Source organism: Loxodonta africana, chromosome 7 (assembly GCF_030014295.1).
Source record: "Loxodonta africana isolate mLoxAfr1 chromosome 7, mLoxAfr1.hap2, whole genome shotgun sequence".
In the NCBI taxonomy this organism is placed as follows: Eukaryota; Metazoa; Chordata; class Mammalia; order Proboscidea; family Elephantidae; genus Loxodonta; species Loxodonta africana.
The window spans coordinates 74,550,859-74,572,152 of NC_087348.1; the positions used below are offsets into that span (position 1 = coordinate 74,550,859).

At 43.1% G+C, this 21,294-nt stretch overlaps 1 protein-coding gene across 6 annotated transcripts in view; it reads left to right on the forward strand.

Annotated features, from left to right (window-relative positions):
* Positions 1 to 21,294, forward strand: part of DENND2B (DENN domain containing 2B) — a 219,348-nt gene that overhangs the window by 147,738 nt on the left and 50,316 nt on the right. For all 6 annotated transcript variants that reach the window (XM_064288460.1, XM_064288463.1, XM_064288464.1 and 3 more), the window contains one exon: positions 13,827 to 13,931. In XM_064288460.1, coding sequence (XP_064144530.1) covers positions 13,852 to 13,931 — 80 coding nt within the window. In that variant the 5' untranslated portion in view covers positions 13,827 to 13,851. The remainder of the gene's footprint in view (positions 1 to 13,826; positions 13,932 to 21,294) is intronic.

The window sequence follows — 21,294 nt, forward strand, 5'->3', positions numbered from 1 at the left end:
TTTTTTTTTTCTGATTATTATTCAACAAAAAAATGTTTTTTTCTTATGGCTGGTTCAGGGGGATTTCAGCTTCATCAAATGAAACCAAACCCGTTGCCATTAATTCCGACTCATTGCCACTCTACAAAACAAAGTAGAACTGCCCCAGGTTTCCAAGACTATAATCTTTATGGGAGCAGATTGCTCCCACAGAGCAGCTGGCGGGTTTGAACCACTGACCTTTTGGTTAGCAGCTGAGTGCTTAACCACTGCACCACCAGGACTTCTGCAGCCTCATAACCAAAAAACCCATTGCCATTGAGTCAATTCCAACTTTTGGCGACCTGATAGGATAGAGTAGAACTGCCGCTTAGGGTTTCTGAGGAGCAAATGGTGAATTAGAACTGCCAACCTTTTGATTAGCAGCTGAATGCTTAACCACTGCCCCACCAGGGCTCCTTTAGCCCCTTGTTGTTGTTGTTAGGTGCCGTTGAGTTGACTCCAACTCGTAGAGACCCTATGCACAACAGAACAAAACACTGCCCGGTCCTCCGCTATCCTTACAATCGTTGTTATGCTTGAGCTCATTGTTGCAGCCACTGTGTCAGTCCACCTCGTTGAAGGTCTTCTTCTTATCTGCTGACCCTGTACTCTCCCAAGCATGATATCCTTCTCCAGGGACTGATCCCTCCTGACAAGATATCCAAAGTATGTAAGACACAGTCTCACCATCCTTGCTTCTAAGGAGCGTTCTGGTTGTACTTCTTCCAAGACAGGTTTGTTTGTTCTTTTGGCAGTCCATGGTATATTCAATATTCTTCGCCAACACCACAATTCGAAGGCATCAATTCTTCTTCGGTCTTCCTTATTCGTTGTCCAGCTTTCCACATGCATATGAAGCGATTGAAAATGCCATGGCTTAGGTCAGGCACACCTTAGTCTTCAGGGTGACATCTTTGCTTTTGAACACTTCAAAGAGGTCCTTTGCAGCAGATTTACCCAATGCAATATATCGTTTGATTTCCTGACTGCCGCTTCCGTGGCTGTTGATTGTGGATCCCAGTAAAATGAAATCCTTGACAACTTCAGTCTTTTCTCCGTTTATCATGATGTTGCTCATTGGTCCATTTGTGAGGATTTTTGTTTTCTTTATGTTGAGGTGCAATCCATACTGAAGGCTGTGGTCTTAGATCTTCATTAGTAAGTGTTTCAAGTCCTTTTCACTTTCAGCAAGCAAGGTTGTGTCGTCTGCATAACACAGGTTGTTAATGAGTCTTCCTCCAATCCTGATGCCCCGTTCTTCATCGTGTAGTCCATCTTCTTGGATTATTTGCTTAGCATACAGATTGAATAGGTATGGTGAAAGGTTACAACCCTGACGTACACCTTCCCTGACTCTTAGGAACCTGTGAAAACACCTGACGAACTTTTTCTGATCTCCCAGCAAAACAAATCCTGGTTTCCTTCCACTTGACCAACGTTATAATCCTCTAGACATTTTTGCCTGAAGGGCTTTCTGAACCTAGAATCACAGAACCTGGGGCCGGAATGAAAAAAAGAACCAAGGTACGAGTTATGTAGAAGTCCTACAACTGACAGCTACTGCTGGAAGATTCCCTTTCCTTGATTTTACAGCAGCTATAAGTTTTGGAAGAGAAAGGAATAATGGCCAGTGCTAGAATATATAGGGCCTTTTGTAATCCTTGCCTTTGGCTCTTTGGGGACTTCTTCTGTCATCAGCTAAGAAGTCATTCAACATTTATTTTAGCACATTTTACGTGCGGTATGCTCTGCAAAGTACCTAGGGTTGTTCGAAAGACTGGGAATAACTAACTAGTCTAGCACTGCCCTATAGCTTTTCTCTGCCGTGTGAGGAAAGAGAGACCCAGGATGTCAGGAGACCAGTGAGATGGCTGAACTTCCTAGGTGAGCTGCTACAGCAAGGCCTAGAGCTGTTAACCAAGCAGACCTGTAAAATGTAAGCAAATCCCTTCCCACTTTAGCCCAATCCAGGGACAACTGCTGAAGAGAGAGGATGAACGAAAGGCTCAAACTTTTGAGAACTCTAGTTTGGGTACTTCACAGGAACTCATTCTAATGACCACCCTCCTTGAAGCTTCCAGTAACTCTGGGTTGTGTGTGCAGATGGGGAGGAAAGGGAGGTGAGGCAAGGAGAGAATGAAGGAGATAGCCCCAAGAAGATGGAAAAAAAAGGGCCATGGCTATTTCTGAAGTTCTTTTCTCAGTCCAATTCTAGGAGCCCTTTTATCTCTTTGAGAACCACGTAGATGGTTGGTTGGGAGAGTAGGGAGGGAGGGGCTGTACCTTCTACTGTAGCATGTGGTGGGCTTGGTTCCCTCCAGGAAGCAGGGCCACTTTTCGACAGGGAATTTAGCAAGGGGCTAAATGAAACTTTAGGGACAATAGGGACAGATGTGTAAGGACTCAGAAGACATGAGGGCTGGGGGTAACTTTAAGGTTTAATGGAGAGAAAGATCACCCTGATTTAGTCACATTTGTTAAGCTTGTTGAAGTATTGTGCCAATATTTGTTGCTGAGAGTCTCAGAGGAAGAAATTAAGGACCTAGACCCTCCTATGGAGGAACTATCAGTCTGTTCCTTATCTCTTTGGCCAGGGCCTACGGATGAGGAGAGGTGCAGGAGAAGTCAGTAAGAAAGTTAAGAGGGTCTGAGTAGGTGTTTGCTAGGATGAGTAGGTAGACTTAAGGCAGTCAGACTGCAGCAGGTCTGCCTAAAAGTCCTCATACGCAGCACAAGAGCTCCATTCCTCTTTCCCACTTCTTCCTTCCCTCTGGCCACTTTATAAGCTATTACTTCCACGTGAGCAAATTGCTTGGGAAATAAGTAGAATGTAGATGTCAGCAGAAATTCTCTCATGTGGTTTAGAGGTTTCCTTTGTTGGTTGTTACAGTATCTGTGCCTTCTTCCAGCACCAACTGTAAATGTCCTCTCTGACACCAAGTACAAATGTAGTTCTTCTTTTGACCCTAACCACTGAGAATTAGGTCAGATCTCACACACTGAGGGGCACAGACCCCCACACTGCCAAGTCTGCCCAAGACTTCAAACACCAACCACAAGTTCAGGAGTTCCTAGGACACCCATGCTTCTGACCTGCTAGCTACAAATTTGCAGGATTCCCACTACACCCTTGGATTTGATAGTTCACTAGAATGATTCATAGAACTTAGGAAAACACTATATTTACAGTTCTAAAGTTTTGTTTTAAAGGATACAAATAAGGACCCATGTAAAGAAGAGACATACAAGTGAGGTCAGGAGAGTCCCCAGCTCAGATCTTCCACATCTCAAAGACACATTAACCTTTGTACATCAATGTCGTTCACCAACCAGGAAGCTCAACCTAGTTTCAGTGTCTAGAATTTTTATTGGGTTCCATATGTAGGCATGATTGATTGATTCATTGCCCACGTGGTTGAACTAAATCTTTAGGCCCCTCTCCCTTTTCTGGAGGTCAGGCTGATATCATGTGGTGGGTCTTTCAGGCATAGCCAGCTCCCATCTAACCTGAGTTACTTAATAGCATAAACTTCCAGGTAGGTGTGGTCTGGGGCCCTCATGGATATCAAAGACACTTCAGTCACTCCAAAAATTCTAAGGATTGACCATCTAAGACACTCCACTTGTCCCGCCCCTTCTGGAGCAAGGGAGAATAAAGAAAGCTGAAGACACAAGAAAAAAGATTAGTCCAAAGGACTAATGGACCACGACTACCACAACCTCCATCAGAAGACCAGATTTACTGATCTGACAGAAACTGGAGAAACACCAAGTGTGGCCCCTGGACACCCTTTTAGCTCAATACTGAAGTCACCCCTGAGGTTCACCCTTCATCCAAAGATTAGAGAGGCCCGTAAAACAAAATGAGACTAAAGGGCACCCTAGTCCAGGGGCAAGGACAAGAAGGCAGAAGGGGACAGGAAAGCTGGTAATGGGGAGCCCAAGGTCGAGAAGAGAATGTTGACATGTTGTGGGGTTGGCAACCAATGCCACAAAACAATATGTGTATTAATTGTTTAATGAGAAACTAATTTGCTCTGTAAACCTTATCTAAAGTACAATTAAAAAAAAAAATTTCCAAGGGTTTAGAGCAGGGCTTCAAACTGATTCTGCCTGGTTTAGTCATGACTGAGGAAGTGTCAGCAGAACAGACCTGAGTTTTTAAAGTTAGGTGAACTGAAAAGATGGCCAGAACAGGAAAAATTATGGGTCAAAGTCCTGCTAAAAACTTAATCTCCTTCTTAGGGAACAAGGACAGCGTACACATTGCATAGCAACCAAATCTCTTGCCCTTGGATTTTGAGCACATTCTAAAACAATGCTGTCCCACTCAAAATGGTGGTGCCCCACTCAAAGGTGGCGGCCTAACACACTGCTTTGAATGTGTCATTCTCCTACAGTCCTGCCAATAATCCAGTCTCCTGCATCAGACTGCAGAAAGGGCTCGTTATGCCTCTTCTGAGTCTCCCATTCCAGGGTGTTGACCCATAATTTTTCCCATTCTGGGTATCGTTCTGATTCTGCCAAATTGTAAAACTTAGAGTCTGTTCCCATTTCGCTTTGTTGGCCATGGCTGAACTGGTTTGAACCAGTTCGAAGTCCCAGTTCAGAGGTGATCTCCTAGCAACTGAGGACAAAGACCTAGTTCTTTAGATAAAGTAATTCTTCACCCCATAGAGAAAACCCTGGTGGCGTAGTGGTTAAGTGCTGTGGCTGCTTACCAGAAGGTTGGCAGTTCGAGTCCACCAGGTGCTCCTTGGAAACCCTGTGGGACAGTTCTACTCTGTCATATAGGGTAGCTGTGAGTCGGAATCAACTCGAAGGCAATGGGTTTGGAGGCTTTCCTCCAAATGCTTATATCCGTTCCTTATCACTCTCAGGTTTCAAATGTCTCCTTCTTCAGGGGCAAAGAATGCTGTCAAGCCCATAATTATGCCTGTGGGAAAGTAGCAAATGGACATTTAGAAATGTCACCTAAGCAAGGGGAAACCAGATTTTGTTCTAGGATAGGAAGGTCCTTTCTTAGAGGTTGAGCACCTTTCAGAAGAAACTCCCTTCAGAGGCTGAGCTCTAATTGGGCCCTTCTCAGACCCTGGGGAGAGGCATCTCTGGATCAGGTGATGGAATTGGATTGTAGGGAAAGGAGCACTCAGGTAGCTGGGGTGAGAGTTGTAAGATGATGATGTCTGAGCAAAAGCAGGAAGCTTGCCAGAGGGTCTTTCCTCCAGTGGAAGTGAGGGGACAGGTGGCGGGTTTTCAAGCAGCCAAGAGGCAGTGCCCTGCAGTAGAACAGGCTCTTCCTCCCTGCACTACTCAGGCCCAACCCTCCAGGAGGTTTTGTGTGACTGCCCCCAATGCAGCACTTCTTAACCCTTCCCTGCCAGGACTCCTACTAGAGCTACGCACCCACCCACTTACAGGTTAATACACATATTGTTTTGTGACATTGTTTACCAACCCCATGACATGTAAACCCCTTCTTGACCTTTGGTTCCCCATTTCCATTCCTCCAGCTTTCTTGTCCACTCCTGTCTTCTTATCCTTGCCCTGGGCTGGTGTGCCCATTTAGTCTCAGATATGTGGTTGAGTGTTTTATGGGCCTGACTAATCTTTGGCTGAAGGGTGAACCTCAGGAGTGCCTTCAGTACTGAGTTAAAAGGGTGTCTGGGGGCCATACTCTCAGGGTTTCCCTAGTCTCTGTCAGACCAGTAAGTTTGGTCTATTTTTGTGAATTAAAATTTTGTTGTATATTTTCCTCTCGCCCTGTTTGGGACACTATTGTTCTTATATTGAGAAGATCTTTGAGACTTATTTGTGCAAGGTCACATAACTAGCAGTTGACAGAGAGAGTTGGACCCAGTCGTTGACTCCAAGTCAGATGTTCTCCCTGCATTCATCACAAGTGCCTGGGGCTGTGGTCTCTTTGTCTTAATCCAGAGTTTGTGAAAAAGTTCATTTTACAGAGGTACCTTGTTATGTTCTTCTGTCTGGATTTTAACCCTTCAGATCATTGTCCATAATTTGTCAAAGCTGGGTTTTTTGGGCAACTTGTGATTGGCGGTAGATGCTAATTGAAAATTTCATTTTCTAAACATGCAGTTTCTGCCTGAACTTTGACATTGATGGGCTAAACTCAGAACCAAACCAAACCCAGTGCCGTCGGATCGATTCCGATTCCGACTTATAGCGACCCTGTAGGACTGAGTAGAACTGCCGCATGGAGTTTCCAAGGAGCGCCTGGCGGATTTGAACTGCGGACCCTTTGGTTAGCAGCTGTAGCACTTAACCACTATGCCACAAGGGTTTCCATTGATGGGCTAGGAACTAGCAAAGCAGTCTCCCATCCTGGCTTCTCTGCTGCATTCCCAGTAGGCATTTCCTCTGCTGAGGAGCATCTTCTCTCCTTGCAACAACCTGACTAGCCAAGGTACCAGGCTAAAAGCATAGATGAGAGCCTGGTTCTGCTCTTAGAGCACTGGGAGAAGCACTGTCCACCAGGAAGCCAGCCACACAGAGAGTGCTCATCTGGGCTTCAGGTATCAAGGGTTAGCCTGACTTCAGCTCCTGAAGCCTCTGAATTATTTCCTGACCTTTACAGACCTGGCCCAGAGAGAGCAGTTGGGGGTGAGGATGAGTTGGTTTCTCTGTTCTTCTGATGTAGTGGACCCCCCTGGGGTTCTCATCGCCTGCCCAAGATACCTAAATTCCCAGGCCACTTCTGAGAATGGCAGCTATACTGTTGTAGAAATGTGACTGAGGGTCCCTGCCATGGGCCTTGGAGCAGTTTTGATCCCTTCCTGTCTTGCATCTTCACAGGATTTTTCTTCTTGGCCTGCCCAGGTGTCAGAGTCAGCTACATTTTCCCTTCTTACTAAGTTGGCCGTGTGTTCTACATAATAGATTTCAGAGCAGTGGGTCCACCCTTCCTAGTTTGGAAATTCAGGGAAAGAAAGAATATGTTTTTCATCATGTTCTTTTAATATATTTCAGTTTCTAGACTTTCCATGTATCTTCTACCCTTTCCCTGAGGGTCTGCCCTAGAGCCACTAGAGCATATCCAGTGTTGTTTTGATGAGTGGTGATCATTATTGTGACCATTGCTACCATGGGCACAGTTAAAACCTATTGCAAGTTGATTCCTGTAGCACTGTGTTCCCTGGGACCCCGAGTACAGGCCTGGGAAAGCTCCCAGAAGCTGTCTTTTCTCTCCCCTTTTTCTGCATTGCCCACACAACCATATACCAAGTGCTTAAGTTGGCATTAGGCTGGTGTGGGTAGAGAACATCTCATCAGAGCCAGTGTGCATAGCTGACCTGGGGCCAGACTTGGCTAATATCATCATCACTAACATTATGCTGTATACTTAAACATTTATAAAGATTTTTTTTCTTCCATAAATGGCTATTTGAGTACCACAGCAACACTTAAAAGTCAACAGGTAGGGAAGGATTATCTCCACTTTATGAAGGATGAAAATGAGGCTCAGAGTTGGTTTCCTATTTCCAAAAACATTTGCAATATTCACTTGGAGAAACATTTCAGTGCTATCATCATCAAAAAATTACCCTTATTCTGTTCGATGCTTCCTCCCTTTCCAGCCCCCACTCTACCCACTGCCACTGTCAGCAAAACCACAACCCAGAGAGTTTACATGAAGTTAAAGCAATTTGAGATGGCACATTTCATGTTGAAGTTAGGAAAGAACTATAAATGATACCAAGAATTAAAATTTTGTTTATTTTTATCATTGAGACCAATCACTTATTTACACCAAGGTAATAAGTAAGATGGTCTCCAGGAGTAAAGTTGCTAGTGGCCATAAATATTTAACTTTCACATCACATACATTTAAGTTTGGTCAACATGATGAGGATGCTAACTGGAGTGAGAAAACGGCTGTTCCTGAGCTGTCTGGCTTCCATGATGGTGGTGTCAGCCCAGGCCTCTGTGTACATTCACACTGGAAATGTACTTGATATGTCAGTTGTGTCTGTCTCTCACACCCACTCTCCAAGGCACTTAAAACAATTACTTTTTGCCTCTAAGTTTTGTTTTAACATCTCTGTTGATGTAAAATTCACATATGATAAAACTTACCCATTTAAAATGTATAATTCAGGGGTTTTTAGTATATTCACAGAGTTGTGCAGCCATCACTACTATCTGATTTCAGAACATTGTAATCACTACTCCAAAACACCCTGTACTCATTGCAGTCGCTCTCCATTCCCCTACTCTCATCCCAGACCTAGGCAACTACTAATCTATGTTCTATAAAGATTTGCCTATTCTAGACATTTTTGATAAATGGAATCATACAATATGTGGTCTTTTATGACTGGCTTGTTTCATGTAGCATACTATTTATATGGCTCACCTATGCTGTAGAATGAATCAATACTTCACTCATTCTTATTGCTGGATAATATTCTGTTGTATAAACGTACCACATTTCTTTATCTGTCAGTTGATGGGCATTTGAGTTGTTTCCACTTTTAGGCTATTATCAATAATGCTATTATGAACATATGAGTACAAGTATTTATGTGGACATGTTTTTATTGCTCTCGGATATACGTACCTAGGAGTGGAATTCCTGGGTCATGTGGTAACTCTGTGTGGAACTTTGTGAGGAACTGTCAAACTATTTTCCTAAGCATTCCCACCAGCAATGAATGAGGATTCCAGTTTCCTCACAGCCTTGCCAACAGTCATCGTTGTCTGTCTTTTTGATAACACATCCTAGTGAGTATGAAGTGGTATCTCATTATGGCTTTGATTTGTATTTCTCTAGTGACTAATGATGTTGAACATTGTTTCATGTGCTTATTGTCCAGTTTTATAGCTTTGAAGAAGTGTCTGTTCAAATCCTTTGCCCATTTTCTAATTTGTCTTCAGTTTATGATTGAGTTCTTAGAGTTTTTTTTAATATGTTCTGATTATAAGTGCCTTAGCAGATATTACGTACAAATATTTTTCCCATCCTGTGGGTTGTCTTTTCACTTGCTTGATGGTAACATTTGCAGCACTAAAGATTTTTATTTTGATGTAGTCCAGTTCATCTTTTTTTTCCTTTGTTGCTTGTGCTTTTGGTGTCATATCTAAAAAGCCATTGCCTCATCCAATATCACAAAAATTTATTTCTATGTTTTCTTCTAAGCTTTGATTTTGTAGTTTTTTTAGCTCTTACGTTTAGGTCTTTAATCCATTTTGACTTAATTTTTGTGTACGGTATGAGCATCCGGATCCCACCTTATTCTTTTGCATATGGATATCCAGTTTGTTCCAGCACCATTTGTTGAAGAGACTATTGTTTTTTGAATTGTCTTAACATCCTTGTTGGAAATCATTTGACTACATGTATATGGGTTTATTTCTGGACTTTCAGTTCTATTCTGTTGAGCTCTATCCTTAATGCCAGTACCACATTCTCTTGATTATTGTAGCTTTTGTAGTGGTGGTTGCTGTTGTCGTTAGGTGTCGTCAAGTCGGTTCCAACTCATAGCGACCCTATGCACAACGGAACGAAACGCTGCCCGGTCCTGTGCCATCCTTAAAATCGATGTTATGCTTGAGCTCATTGTTGCAGCCACTGTGTCAGTCCACCTCATTGAGAGTCTTCCTCTTATCCGCTGACCCTGTACTCTGCCAAGCGCGATGTCCTTCCCCAGGGACTGATCCATCCTGACAACATGTCCAAAGTATGTAAGACACAGTCTCACCATCCTTGCCTCTAAAGAGCATTCTGGATGCACTTCTTCCAAGACAGATTTGTTCGTTCTTTTGGCAGTCCATGGTATATTCAATATTCTTCGCCAGCACCACAATTCAAAGGCATCAGTTCTTCTCCGGTCTTCCTTATTCATTGTCGAGCTTTCACATGCATATGATGTGATTGAAAATACCATGGCTTGGGTCCGGCGCACCTTAGTCTTCAAGGTGACATCTTTGCTCTTCAACACTTTGAAGAGGTCCTTCACAGCAGATTTGCCCAGTGCAATGCATCTTTTGATTTCTTGTCTGCTGCTTCCATGGCTGTTGATTGTGGATCCAAGTAAAATGAAATCCTTGACAACTTCAGTCTTTTCTCTGTTTATCATGATGTTGCTCATTGGCCCAGTTGTGAGGATTTTTGTTTTCTTTATGTTGAGGCGTAATCCATACTGAAGGCTGTGGTCTTTGATCTTTATTAGTAAGTGCTTCAAGTTCTCTTCACTTCCAGCAAGCAAGATTGTGTCATCTGCATAAAGCAGGTTGTTAATGAGTCTTCCTCCAATTCTGATGCCCCGTTCTTCTTCATATAGTCCAGCTTCTCGAATTATTTGTTCAGCATACAGATTAAATAGGTATGGTGAAAGAATACAACTCTGACGCACACCTTTCCTGACTTTAAACCAATCGGTATCCCCTTGTTATGTCCGAACAACTGCCTCTTGATCTATGTAAAGGTTCCTCATGACCACAATTAAGTGTTCTGGAATTCCTATTCTTCGCAGTGTTATCCATAGTTTGTTACGATCCACACAGTCGAATGCCTTTGCATAGTCAATAAAACACAGGTAAACATCCTTCTGGTATTCTCTGCTTTCAGCCAGGATCCACCTGACATCAGCAATGATAACCCTGGTTCCACATCCTCTTCTGAAATCAGCCTGAATTTCTGGCAGTTCCCTGTCGATATACTGCTGCAGCTGTTTTTGAATGATCTTCAGCAAAATTTTCCTTGCATGTGATATTAATGATATTGTTCTATAATTTCCACATTCGGTTGGATCACCTTTCTTGGGAATAGGCATAAATATGGATCTCTTCCAGTCAGTTGGCCAGGAAGCTGTCTTCCATATTTCTTGGCATAGACAAGTGAGCACCTCCAGCGCTGCATCTGTTTGTTGAAACATCTCAACTGATGATCCATCAATTCTTGGAGCCTTGTTTTTCGCCAATGCCTTCAGAGCAGCTTGGACTTCTTCCTTCAGTACCATTGGTTCCTGATCATCTGCCACCTCTTGAAATGCTTGAATATCGACTAATTCTTTTTGGTATAATGACTCTGTGTATTCCTTCCATCTTCTTTTGATGCTTCCTGCATCATTTAATATTTTCCTCATGGAACCCTTCACTATTGCAACTCGAGGCTTGAATTTTTTCTTCAGTTCTTTCAGCTTGAGAAAAGCCGAGCGTGTTCTTCCCTCTTGGTTTTCCATCTCCAGCTCTTTGCACATATCAGTATAATACTTTACTTTGTCTTCTCCAGAGGCCCTTTGAAATCTTCTGTTCAGTTCTTTTACTGCATCAATTCTTCCTTTTGCTTTAGCTGCTCGATGCTCAAGAGCAAATTTCAGAGTCTCCTCTGACATCCATCTTGGTCTTTTCTTTCTTTCCTGTCTTTTCAGTGACCTCTTGCTTTCTTCATGGATGATGTCCTTGTCATTCCAGAATTCGTTTGGTCTTCGGTCACTAGTGTTCAATGTGTCAAATCTATTCTTCAGATGGTCTCTAAATTCAGGTGGGATACACTCAAGGTCATATTTTGGCTCTCGTGGACTTGCTCTGATTTTCTTCAGTTTCGGCTTGAACTTACATATGAGCAGTTGATGGTCTGTTCCACAGTTGGCCCCTGGCCTTGTTCTGACTGATAATATTGAGCTTTTCCATCATCTCTTTCCAAAGATATAGGCAATTTGATTTCTGTCTGTCCCATCTGGTGAGGTCCATGTGTATAGTCACCGTTTATGTTGGTGAAAGAAGGTATTTGCAATGAAGAAGTCGTTGGTCTTGCAAAATTCTATCATTCAATCTCTGGCATTGTTTCTTTCACCAAGGCCATATTTTCCAACTACTGATCCTTCTTCTTTGTTTCCAACTTTTGCATTCCAATTGCAAAAGTAATTATCAATGCATCTTGATTGCATGTTCAATCCATTTCAGACTGTAGCAGCTGATAAAAATCTTCTATTTCTTCATCTTTGGCCCTAGTGGTTGGTGCATAAATTTGAATAATAGTCGTATTAACTGGTCTTCCTTGTAGGCGTGTGGATATTATCCTATCACTGACAGCGTTGTACTTCAGGATAGATCTTGAAACGTTCTTTTTGACGATGAATGCAACACCATTCGTCTTTGAGTTGTCATTCCCAGCATAGGAGACTATATGATTGTCCAATTCAGAATGGCCAATGCCAGTCCATTTCAGCTCACTAATGCCTAGGATATCAATGTTTATGTGTTCCATTTCATTTTTGACAATTTCCAATTTTCCTAGATTCATATTTCGTACATTCCAGGTTCTGATTATTAATGGATGTTTGCAGGTGTTTCTTCTCATTTTGAGTCATGCCACATCAGCAAATGAAGGTCCCGAAAGCTTTACTCCATCCACGTCATTAAGGTCGACTCTACTTTGAGGAGGCAGCTCTGCCCCAGTGACCTTTTGAGTGCCTTCCAACCCGGGGGGCTCATCTCCCAGCACTATATCAGACAATGTTCCACTGCTATTCATAAGGTTTTCCTCTTTTTAATGCTTTTCAGACGTAGACTGCCGGGTCCTTCTTCCTAGTCTATCTTAGTCTGGAAGCTCAGCTGAAACCTGTCCTCCATGGATGACCCTGTGGTATCTGAATACTGGTGGCATAGCTTCCAGCATCACAGCAACACACAAGCAGTTCGACAAACTGACAGAGACGTGGGGGGCTTTTGTAGTATGTTTTGAAATCTGAGTCCTCTAATATTGTTTTTGTTATTCAGATTGTTTTGGCTGCTCTGGATCCCTTGCATTTCCATAAAATTTTAGGATCAGCTTATCAATTTCTTCAAAGAAGCCAGATGGGATTTTGGCAGGGATTGTGTTGAATCTGTAGGTCAATTTGGGGAGTAGTGCCATCATAACAATATTTTTTGATCTATGAACGTGGATGTCTTTCCATTTATTTAGGTCTTTAATTCCTTTCAACAATGTTTTCTTACACACTCTTTTACAGTGTCTGATATAGGGTGGCTACGAGTTGGAATTAACTTGATGGCAACGGGTTTGGTTTGGCTCAAAGGTTACTTTATGAGAATGGCCTTCTATGAACATCCTGTTTAAAATAACACATTCTCTTCACTCTCTTTTCCTCTACTTTACTTGATTTTTAAGTCATGTCACTTATATCCCCTTATATATTATACATAAACATATACTTGTGTATCACACACGTGATGTGTGTGTGTGTGTGTGCGCGCGCGCGCATGTGCGTGCTTATTGCCTGCCTTTTTCTACTAGGCTGAAACTCCACAGGGGCAGAGATGGTTTTATTCTTTGCTCTATGACAGCGCCTAGGACATGGGTACTCAGTAAATATTTATTAAATGAATGAATGGTTTATCGTTTCAAACAAGGTTAAGTTTTTTTTTTATTTAAAGCAAGTCAGATTCAAATTGATTCCTATTTCATTCCTATGAGCTAGAAAATAGTAGCTCAGGAGGTATGCTAATACGGCTAAACTCATAAAGGCTGTGTGGAAAGATAGAAGCTTCGGAAACTCTAACTTAAGAAACAAGGAAAGGTGGATTGAAGATAGAGTTTCTTACCATTTTCCATGAAGCGATAAGTTATCTGTTAGCTCATAGACCCTTCCCCACCCCAGGTCAAGGGTCCCTTGAGGTTCTTAAGCTATAACACATAGAGTTAAACATATGTGGGAAAGTGGTTCATACCTCTGGCCACAGACACCCTCTTGGCAATTTTGGTAGGTCATCTGGAAGCTGTTTAGGTGCTTTTGGCAGCCTGTGGAAACTTGGCTTATAGACCTTGTCTTCTTTTGCAGGGCTCTGGGTTCGCAGAGAGCCGAAATGACCATGACTGCCAACAAGAACACCAGCATCACACATGGAGCCGGAGGCACTAAGGCCTCTCAGGGGACTCTGAGCAGGTGAGAAGGGGGCACTTCTGGGGGAGTGGGGCTCACTGGAGGGTGGCATCAAGGGACATCCAAATGGCCTGCATCTTGGGCAGGATCCCTGCCAAAATGTAAACGATTGTCATCATGACTATACTAGTCACCCAGGTATGTAGACCCCACTCATGCTGACTATTGAGCAGAAGTCTTCTGTAGTCTATATTTCATTTTCTAATTCTATAGATATATATAGGCTTTCATAGGAGATGGCAAACAGTGACCCTAAAACGAGCTTTACTTTGTACTGTTGGACGTACCTAGGGCTTCAGGAATGGAGCCAGCAAGAAATAGCTGATGTTCTTCTGGCTGTAATCTTTTCCCAAGATGGGACAGCTTGGGAGCTGTATCTGAGCTAGAATGCCCTGTGATGAGGGAGGCTGACCACATTGGGGATAGGGGTGGGTAGGCAGCTATGCATATTAGCACAAGTTACAAGCAGAAGTCTAGGTTCTAGAAGAATTTACTCTGGGCTGCAAAGAAAGTAGCTTGGGGAATTTTAGTCAGAGTAAGCTATAATCCACTTCCTTGTTTTTTCCTCTTTTTAAAAGTGGGAATGTGGGACCATAGAAAAACCACGGATTTTGGAATCAGAAAGAATTGAGTTCATATCTAAACTCTAACTTCTTAGCAGCCATTGAGATCTCAGGGCCTTTTTTTTATGCCCTCTAAATCTGAGTTACATTGTCTATAAAATAATGTTAATAATAGTACTTATCTCACAAAGTTGCTGTGAGAATTAAATGAGATAACATATGTCAGTGCTTAGAGTGGCTGGCATAAAGTAAGTGCTCAGTAAATGTTGGCTCCCTCCCTGTGGTGGGATGAAAGCTTCCAGAACTGCTTAGGTCTTGGCCAAGGCTATATGCTACGCCATATGCTGATGTCCTAGAAGAACCTCTGAGCTTTTTTATTAAAGCTGTGTACTTTTCATAGCCCCTTCTGCTGAATTTCAGGTGGACAAGTTTGGCTTTAGGGACCTCAGCCATTAAAATGGATAGCTGTGAAAAGGAAGATCAGCTTAGGTCAGGGAAGGGCTGAATGTCTGGACTGTGCATGCCAGACTGAGTCCAGTAGGGCATGGCCAGAGACTTTGGTAGATGTTTGGTTCAGTCAGAGCTAGAGTCCAGCTGTGCTTGGTAGCATGGGGCACTGGCATGAATGAGGCAAGAGTTTACTCCATACATGAAGGACTTGGTCCCAGTGGAGACGTTTGGATGGACTGTGCCAACCAAACAGGGATTGGTAGGCCCTTACTTGTTAAGTATGTATGAGCTTAGGACAAACAAACTAAATATCACTCTGGCAGCAAGATCAATAATAGCACAACCTGTCCCCTCCCCATATACCCTCTTAGCCTAGACTTGAGTTGCTGGCCTACCTGCTTCCTTGAACTGGGTGTGGCTAGGAATGGTAGGGACCAACAACTTCTTAGGCAGAGAAACTGAACCCTTCCAGGGTATGTTGGTGATCAGGGCAGAAATAGGGCTTAATCTCAGAGTCTCTGTCTCCTATTGCCTACTTTTGGGGAATCACTTTGCTGTGCTGCCGCCAGCCTGATGGCATGTCTTACTCCTCAGCTTTACCATGACTGAGTTTGCAGAGGGAGACTGGTAATTAAGCTCCCTAATTTTTCTAGGTCAGACTACTGTAGGGTGAAATAAACATTATATGTGATTTTAACATTTTATTGTTAATTTTAAATAAATATATTTAGGACCTGACTTGTAGATTACCATACCCAGGAGCCCTCAATTCCTTTATTGATTTTTTTGTCTTCTAATTCCCACTGTGAGAGTGGTGGGAGGTGCAGTATAACATCAAGTTGCAAAGCAGAATCAGGGCTGCTTCCAGATCCTCCAGTTTCTATTTGGAATACATGCCTACATGTTTCTAACTGTTTTCAGAAATTGCTCTTCCTTAAGTTTCCCAGTATGCTTGCCATCATAACATGCTGCATGGTATTTGTAAATATCTGGGCCTTGATGTGCCTAAAAAAAGCATCTTGGCCAGCCTCCCTTGTAAGTCCTCACTTTCTTTCCTTCCTGCCATTTTTCTGCTTCCCTTCTCCTCCGGGGACTAGGCTTTTGGCATGGAGTCACAGGCCTTGATGCCTAAGTACTCTCTTCTCTCAGAGGCCACCCCTTGGCTGTAGGTGTTATTTAAAAATAGTGATCTGGTGGTTTCTAGATGCCTGTATCCCCAGCTGCATCTGGGGGTGTTATCTGGGCTGAGTAAGGCACTTCATTTAGAAAGTGGTCATCAAGTTAACTCTGAGGGCTCGTGGGTGCCAAGTTCTGTACTGGAAAATGGGGGACAAAGAGGGCTGATTCATTGTCTTTGTCCAAGGCATTTACAATTTGTATTGATTATATTGGCATCTGAATTTCTTAGATTGACCTTTCTGTAGATGTGTAGCAGTGACCTGGGGCCCTTTTATTATTGACAGCCTAGGAGTCCAAGTGGGTAGAGACTCCCTGGTATGGCTGGAACTTTGGTTGAGATGGACAGGGGTGCTAGGGCCTTGGAATACTGGGCTGTCGACACACTGCTCCTTTGGGGACCTCATATCATCCACGTGGAGGCAGAGGAACCCAATGGTACTGAGAGGCATTTGCGTCTTGCTTGTGGGGATAGGGGACACTCTAGGGCAAGGAAAACTGGTGAAGATGGGCAGATGGGACTGTGGAGCTGTCAAGACATGTGTTTGCAGCGCTATATCATTAGAAGCTAGGATGAACATGTCATCAGGAAAGGCCAGTCGCTAGAAAAGGATATCATGTTTGGTAGAGTAGAGGGTCAGCGAAAACAAGGGAAACCCTCAATGAGATGGATTGACACAATAGCCACAACAATGGACTCAAACATACCAACGATTATGAAGATGGCATGGGACTGGGCAGTGTTTGTGTTGTTGTACACAAGGTTGCCATGAGTTGGAGCCAACAACAACCCTTCATTTAGATGGGACATCACCTTGTGGTACCACCAAACCAGCCTGGATTAAAATCCTAGATTCCAGTTCCTAAATTTTCACAGTTGTTTTGCTAATTTATTCCCTGTCTTTTCCTTTGCAGTCTTGATTTGGCAGAAACATGTAGGAAGAGGAAATCTAAGTCTTTTCTTTCTACCACCTAAGTTTTATTTTTTGCTGTATCTCGGTCTCCAGGAACTGGTTTTCCTTTCCCTTGTTGTTGAGGCGGAATGGTCACATTGTTTCACCCTTAGCTCCAGATATGCCTTCCCTACCTGCTGTTCCTGCTCCAGGTCACAAGATTTGGCTGGGGGTGGGGAGGATTCTCAAAGCTCCTCTGAATTCCAGAGGTCAGGCTTTACAGTGCTGGTGTTGCTGAACTTGGGTGGGACTGGAAGCAGCTTGGTGACTTGCAGACAAGGAAGTGTTATGTTTAGAGCTAATTCAACCACCTGGATGGGATGAACTTTGGCCACTTGTTGCTCTCAGGAGATTTCACTTGTATGGTAAGACGTAGTAGGTAGCAGAAGTTGTTCTCAGAAGACCTGTGGTGCCTGGTCGTTTCTTTAACAGCTTCTTTACTATGAAACTCCAGCACTTGGAAATATAGGCTCTCAGTATTGTGTTTGGGAACTTTGCCTCTGGATATAGAGGCAGGACACCTAGGTGTCCGTAAGAATGTAGACTTCTTGAGGGCAAGGACTTTGTCTGACTTCTTTTCGTGTCCCCAGAGCCTGGAACAATGCCTGGCGCATACCTGCTGCCATCAAATTGAGTCCAACTCAGAGAGACACTATAGCACAGAGTAGAACTGCCCCGTAGGGTTTCCAGGGACCCAGGTCTCATCTTGTTAATGGCATCAGCCTGAAGTGTAGAATTTCATCATCTAAGTGAGGTCCAGGTATAGATGAGACTGTCTTGGTACAGTTCCTTTCATGGGATGCAACTCCTTGAGTACTATTTCTCTTGATCTGAAGACTTGTGAAGTACAGAAACAAGGTAACTGTTACTTAACATACCCAAAATACACTGGCAGGATAGGCCTAGGATTACTGCTGTAAGACTCTCCTGTTCAAAAAGGGGGGAAATGAGGCACTAAGCAGTTACTGGTCCATTCAAATTCTTTTATTTAGCAGGACATGTGTGGCCAGTTCCTCACCTGGTTATTAGTCCTGCTGCCTGGAGATAGTTCATCTTTTCTCTTAGTTCTGCTTTCTGAGTCTGCCTTCCTTTTGCATAAAAAGTGGCTCATTCTTACAGGTTTTCTTGATTGCTTCATGCCTGTAGTATTTCAGGGATCCAAAGTTTTCCCTTCATTTTGTACTGCCTCTCTTCTTTTTGTTCCAGGCTGATACACTTCCTTTAAAAACTTTGTTGATTTCTTATGAATCAATTTATAATACATTGCAGTAGACAAAAGCCACTTCAAGATAAGCCCCTTTGTGCTTTGGGCTCCCTCAGAGATTGCTATGGGACAGCAGTTCTTAAGATTCTTAGAAGCTTTATAGAAAAGATCTGCAAGGCACACTCTTAGGATCCTTAGAAGGCCTTTTGTCTGTCTGTCTCTAAGGTTCTATAAAGTACCACTTTTTAGATCTTTTACAGATCTTAACAAAGAATCTGTCATTCCCACTCTAGATTTTTTTTTTACAGAGTTATTGAGGGATTATTAAGGTACAATAAACTGCACAATTTAAGGTGTACAGATTTATGAGCTTGGTCATACATGTACCTGTATAACCAAAAAAAAAAAAAAAAACCCCATTGCTGTCAAGTCAGTTCTGACTCATAGCGACCCTATATAAAAACCCATTGCTGTCGAGTTGATTCTGACTCACAGTGACCCTATAGGAGAGAGTAGAACTGCCCCATAGCGTTTCCAAGGAGCGCCTGGTGGATTTCAACTGCCGACCAAAACTGCCACTGTAGTCTGGAAGCCATTTCTTGAGACTGTTTTTTGTCGTCTAGAAAGACTGGGAATAAAAACGGCTTATTTACTAACTTAGCAAGCCCCCGCTCATTTATGTTTCCTTTAAATTTTGCTTGAAAATGGAACAGTCCCTTCTTTAGCTCATCTCTTTTCCCTTTAACTATAGGCATCTACAGTAAGTCAGATGACTCCTTAAGGACTCTGCCTAGAAATCTTCTTAGCTAATTCATCAAGTTTATCAGGTATATTCCCTATTTTCTGTGTTGTCACAGGTGACAGAACCACCAAACTTTTCAACACTACAAGGGCCTGCTTTGCTCCAGCTTCTAATAATATTTTCCTTACTTTCTTTTAAGCCCCTCCTGACAGCCTCTTTGAGGCACTTTAGACTTTCGCTAATACTCTCAGCCTCTTCCAGCTTCTGCCTGCCACTCAGTCTCAAAGTCAAGGCTACGTGTTTTAGGTTTTGTTTCAGTAGCACTCCACTTTCACATACCAAAATCTGTTCCAGTTATCTGTAGCCATGTAACCACCAAAACTTAATGGGGGTAAAACAGCCATTTCATTATGCTCACAGACTTTATGGGTTAGGAATTCAGACAGGGCATGGTAAGGAGTGGCTTGTCCCTGCTCCACAATGTCCGGGCCTTCAGTTAGGAAGACTTCAAGGCTTGGGGTGACTTAATGTCTGGGGGCTGGTATCACCCAGAGGTGTCTTAACTTACATGTCTGGGGGTTGATGCTGTCTGCTGTGGCCTGGGCTTCCTTACAACATGGGGGAAAGGAAGTAGAGGCTGCCAGTTTCTTAAGGTCTGGGCCCCAAGAGTGGCTTAGCACCATTTCTACTATATTTTATTGAGCCCAGATTCAAGGGGAGGGTTCATTTTGACAGGAGACATGTCAAATAATTTTGGGGCCATGTTTTAAAATCACCACAGGTATGTTTGGTATTGTTTCCTGGAACTGGATTTCCCTCTTTCTTGAATTTGCATAGTGCTCAATTATAAGCAGTCCAGTTTTTACCAGAATAGGGCACTGGAAATTTCCCTGTCAGGCATCATTTCTTACCTACGTCAGAGAATGTGTCTATGTTGTAAATACTTTATATTTATTGCTACCACCACTTAGAGGAGTTGGGTTTCTACCCAGAGAAGAGCTTACCAATCCTCCTTGTGTTTCCCTAGAAATCAGCTGGGGGTCAGGCAGGTGTGACTTAGGTAAATTCTCAGATATGCTTCCTGGAGGTGAAAAGATAACTCAATTTCTGCTCTGACCCTAGCTGCTTTTTTCTTACCCTGACAAGCTGCAATTGATCTCAAGAGTCTCTATAGGTAGTAGATACAGCCAGTTGGAAGCTGAGGCTTCCTTGGACCATTTGGCAGCTACTAAACATTTGAGATGAGGCTGCTTTGGGAGCAAGAGAGCTAAATTGTGGGTATCGCCATGGACTCTGGCCATTCCAGAGTGGAATGTCAGCAGGAGTTACTGGGCTGAGCCCCTGCTGTGGGCTAGGGAATGAACTTCTGGACTTGCTGATAGGACTCAGGCAGTCTTCCTCCCTTTTCCCCTTCTGTATATTTCGGAGTATGGTCTTGGAGTAGCACAGTGAGAATGCCATCCCTAGAGTTGGGGCAATCACTGAGTGGTGGGAGGATGCTGATGCCGGTGAGCCATCAGCATTACCCCTAGAATGGCGAATGGTCAGCTCACAGGCAGTTTCATATGGAGTCAGGCTAGACACTTGCTTAGCAGTGATGGGAACATACTAGAAATTGGGCCCTTTACAACCTTAGCCTGCTCACAGGCCTACTTCATAGCACCCACAGCCCATCCTGGAGCATTTGGGGCTATTTCCTGGGCTTCCAAGACTTTTTCCCCAACTTGGTTCCTTTCTTGATGTTGGTACTTTCAGGAGCCCTGTTACCAGAAAAAAAGCAACTTTGATCATGCTAAGTTCAGAACTGCCTTGTCATCAAGGACTAAAGGTAGCCTTTTCTTTAAAAAAAAAAAAAAAAAATTCTCTGGGCACACTGGACAGTATATGGGGCACCCCTTGGCACAGATGCCTCCTGCTGTGTTACTTGAGAATGCCTCTATTGCTAACCCAAGGGTTGGGTCATGTCCTTGTGAAACAATACCAGAGGTGTAGAAGGCAAGTATTTCACACTTTAACTCATCTTCTGTCTAAACATACACACACACACACACACACACACACACAGTTTTGTCTGTTATCTTTTTAGATTTTTAAATTTCTCTTTTTAATTCTCTTCCCATTCCCTTAGTTCCCTTTCTCTTCTACTTACTTGTTTTATAAATTTGTCTGTGTGAGAATGTTTATGCTCTTCTGTTTTTTCTTTTAAATATCCTTTGCATTCTCCCTTCTTTCTTTCTGCTTTATCTTCCTCTCTGTCCTGTAAATGTTGGTTTTGGCC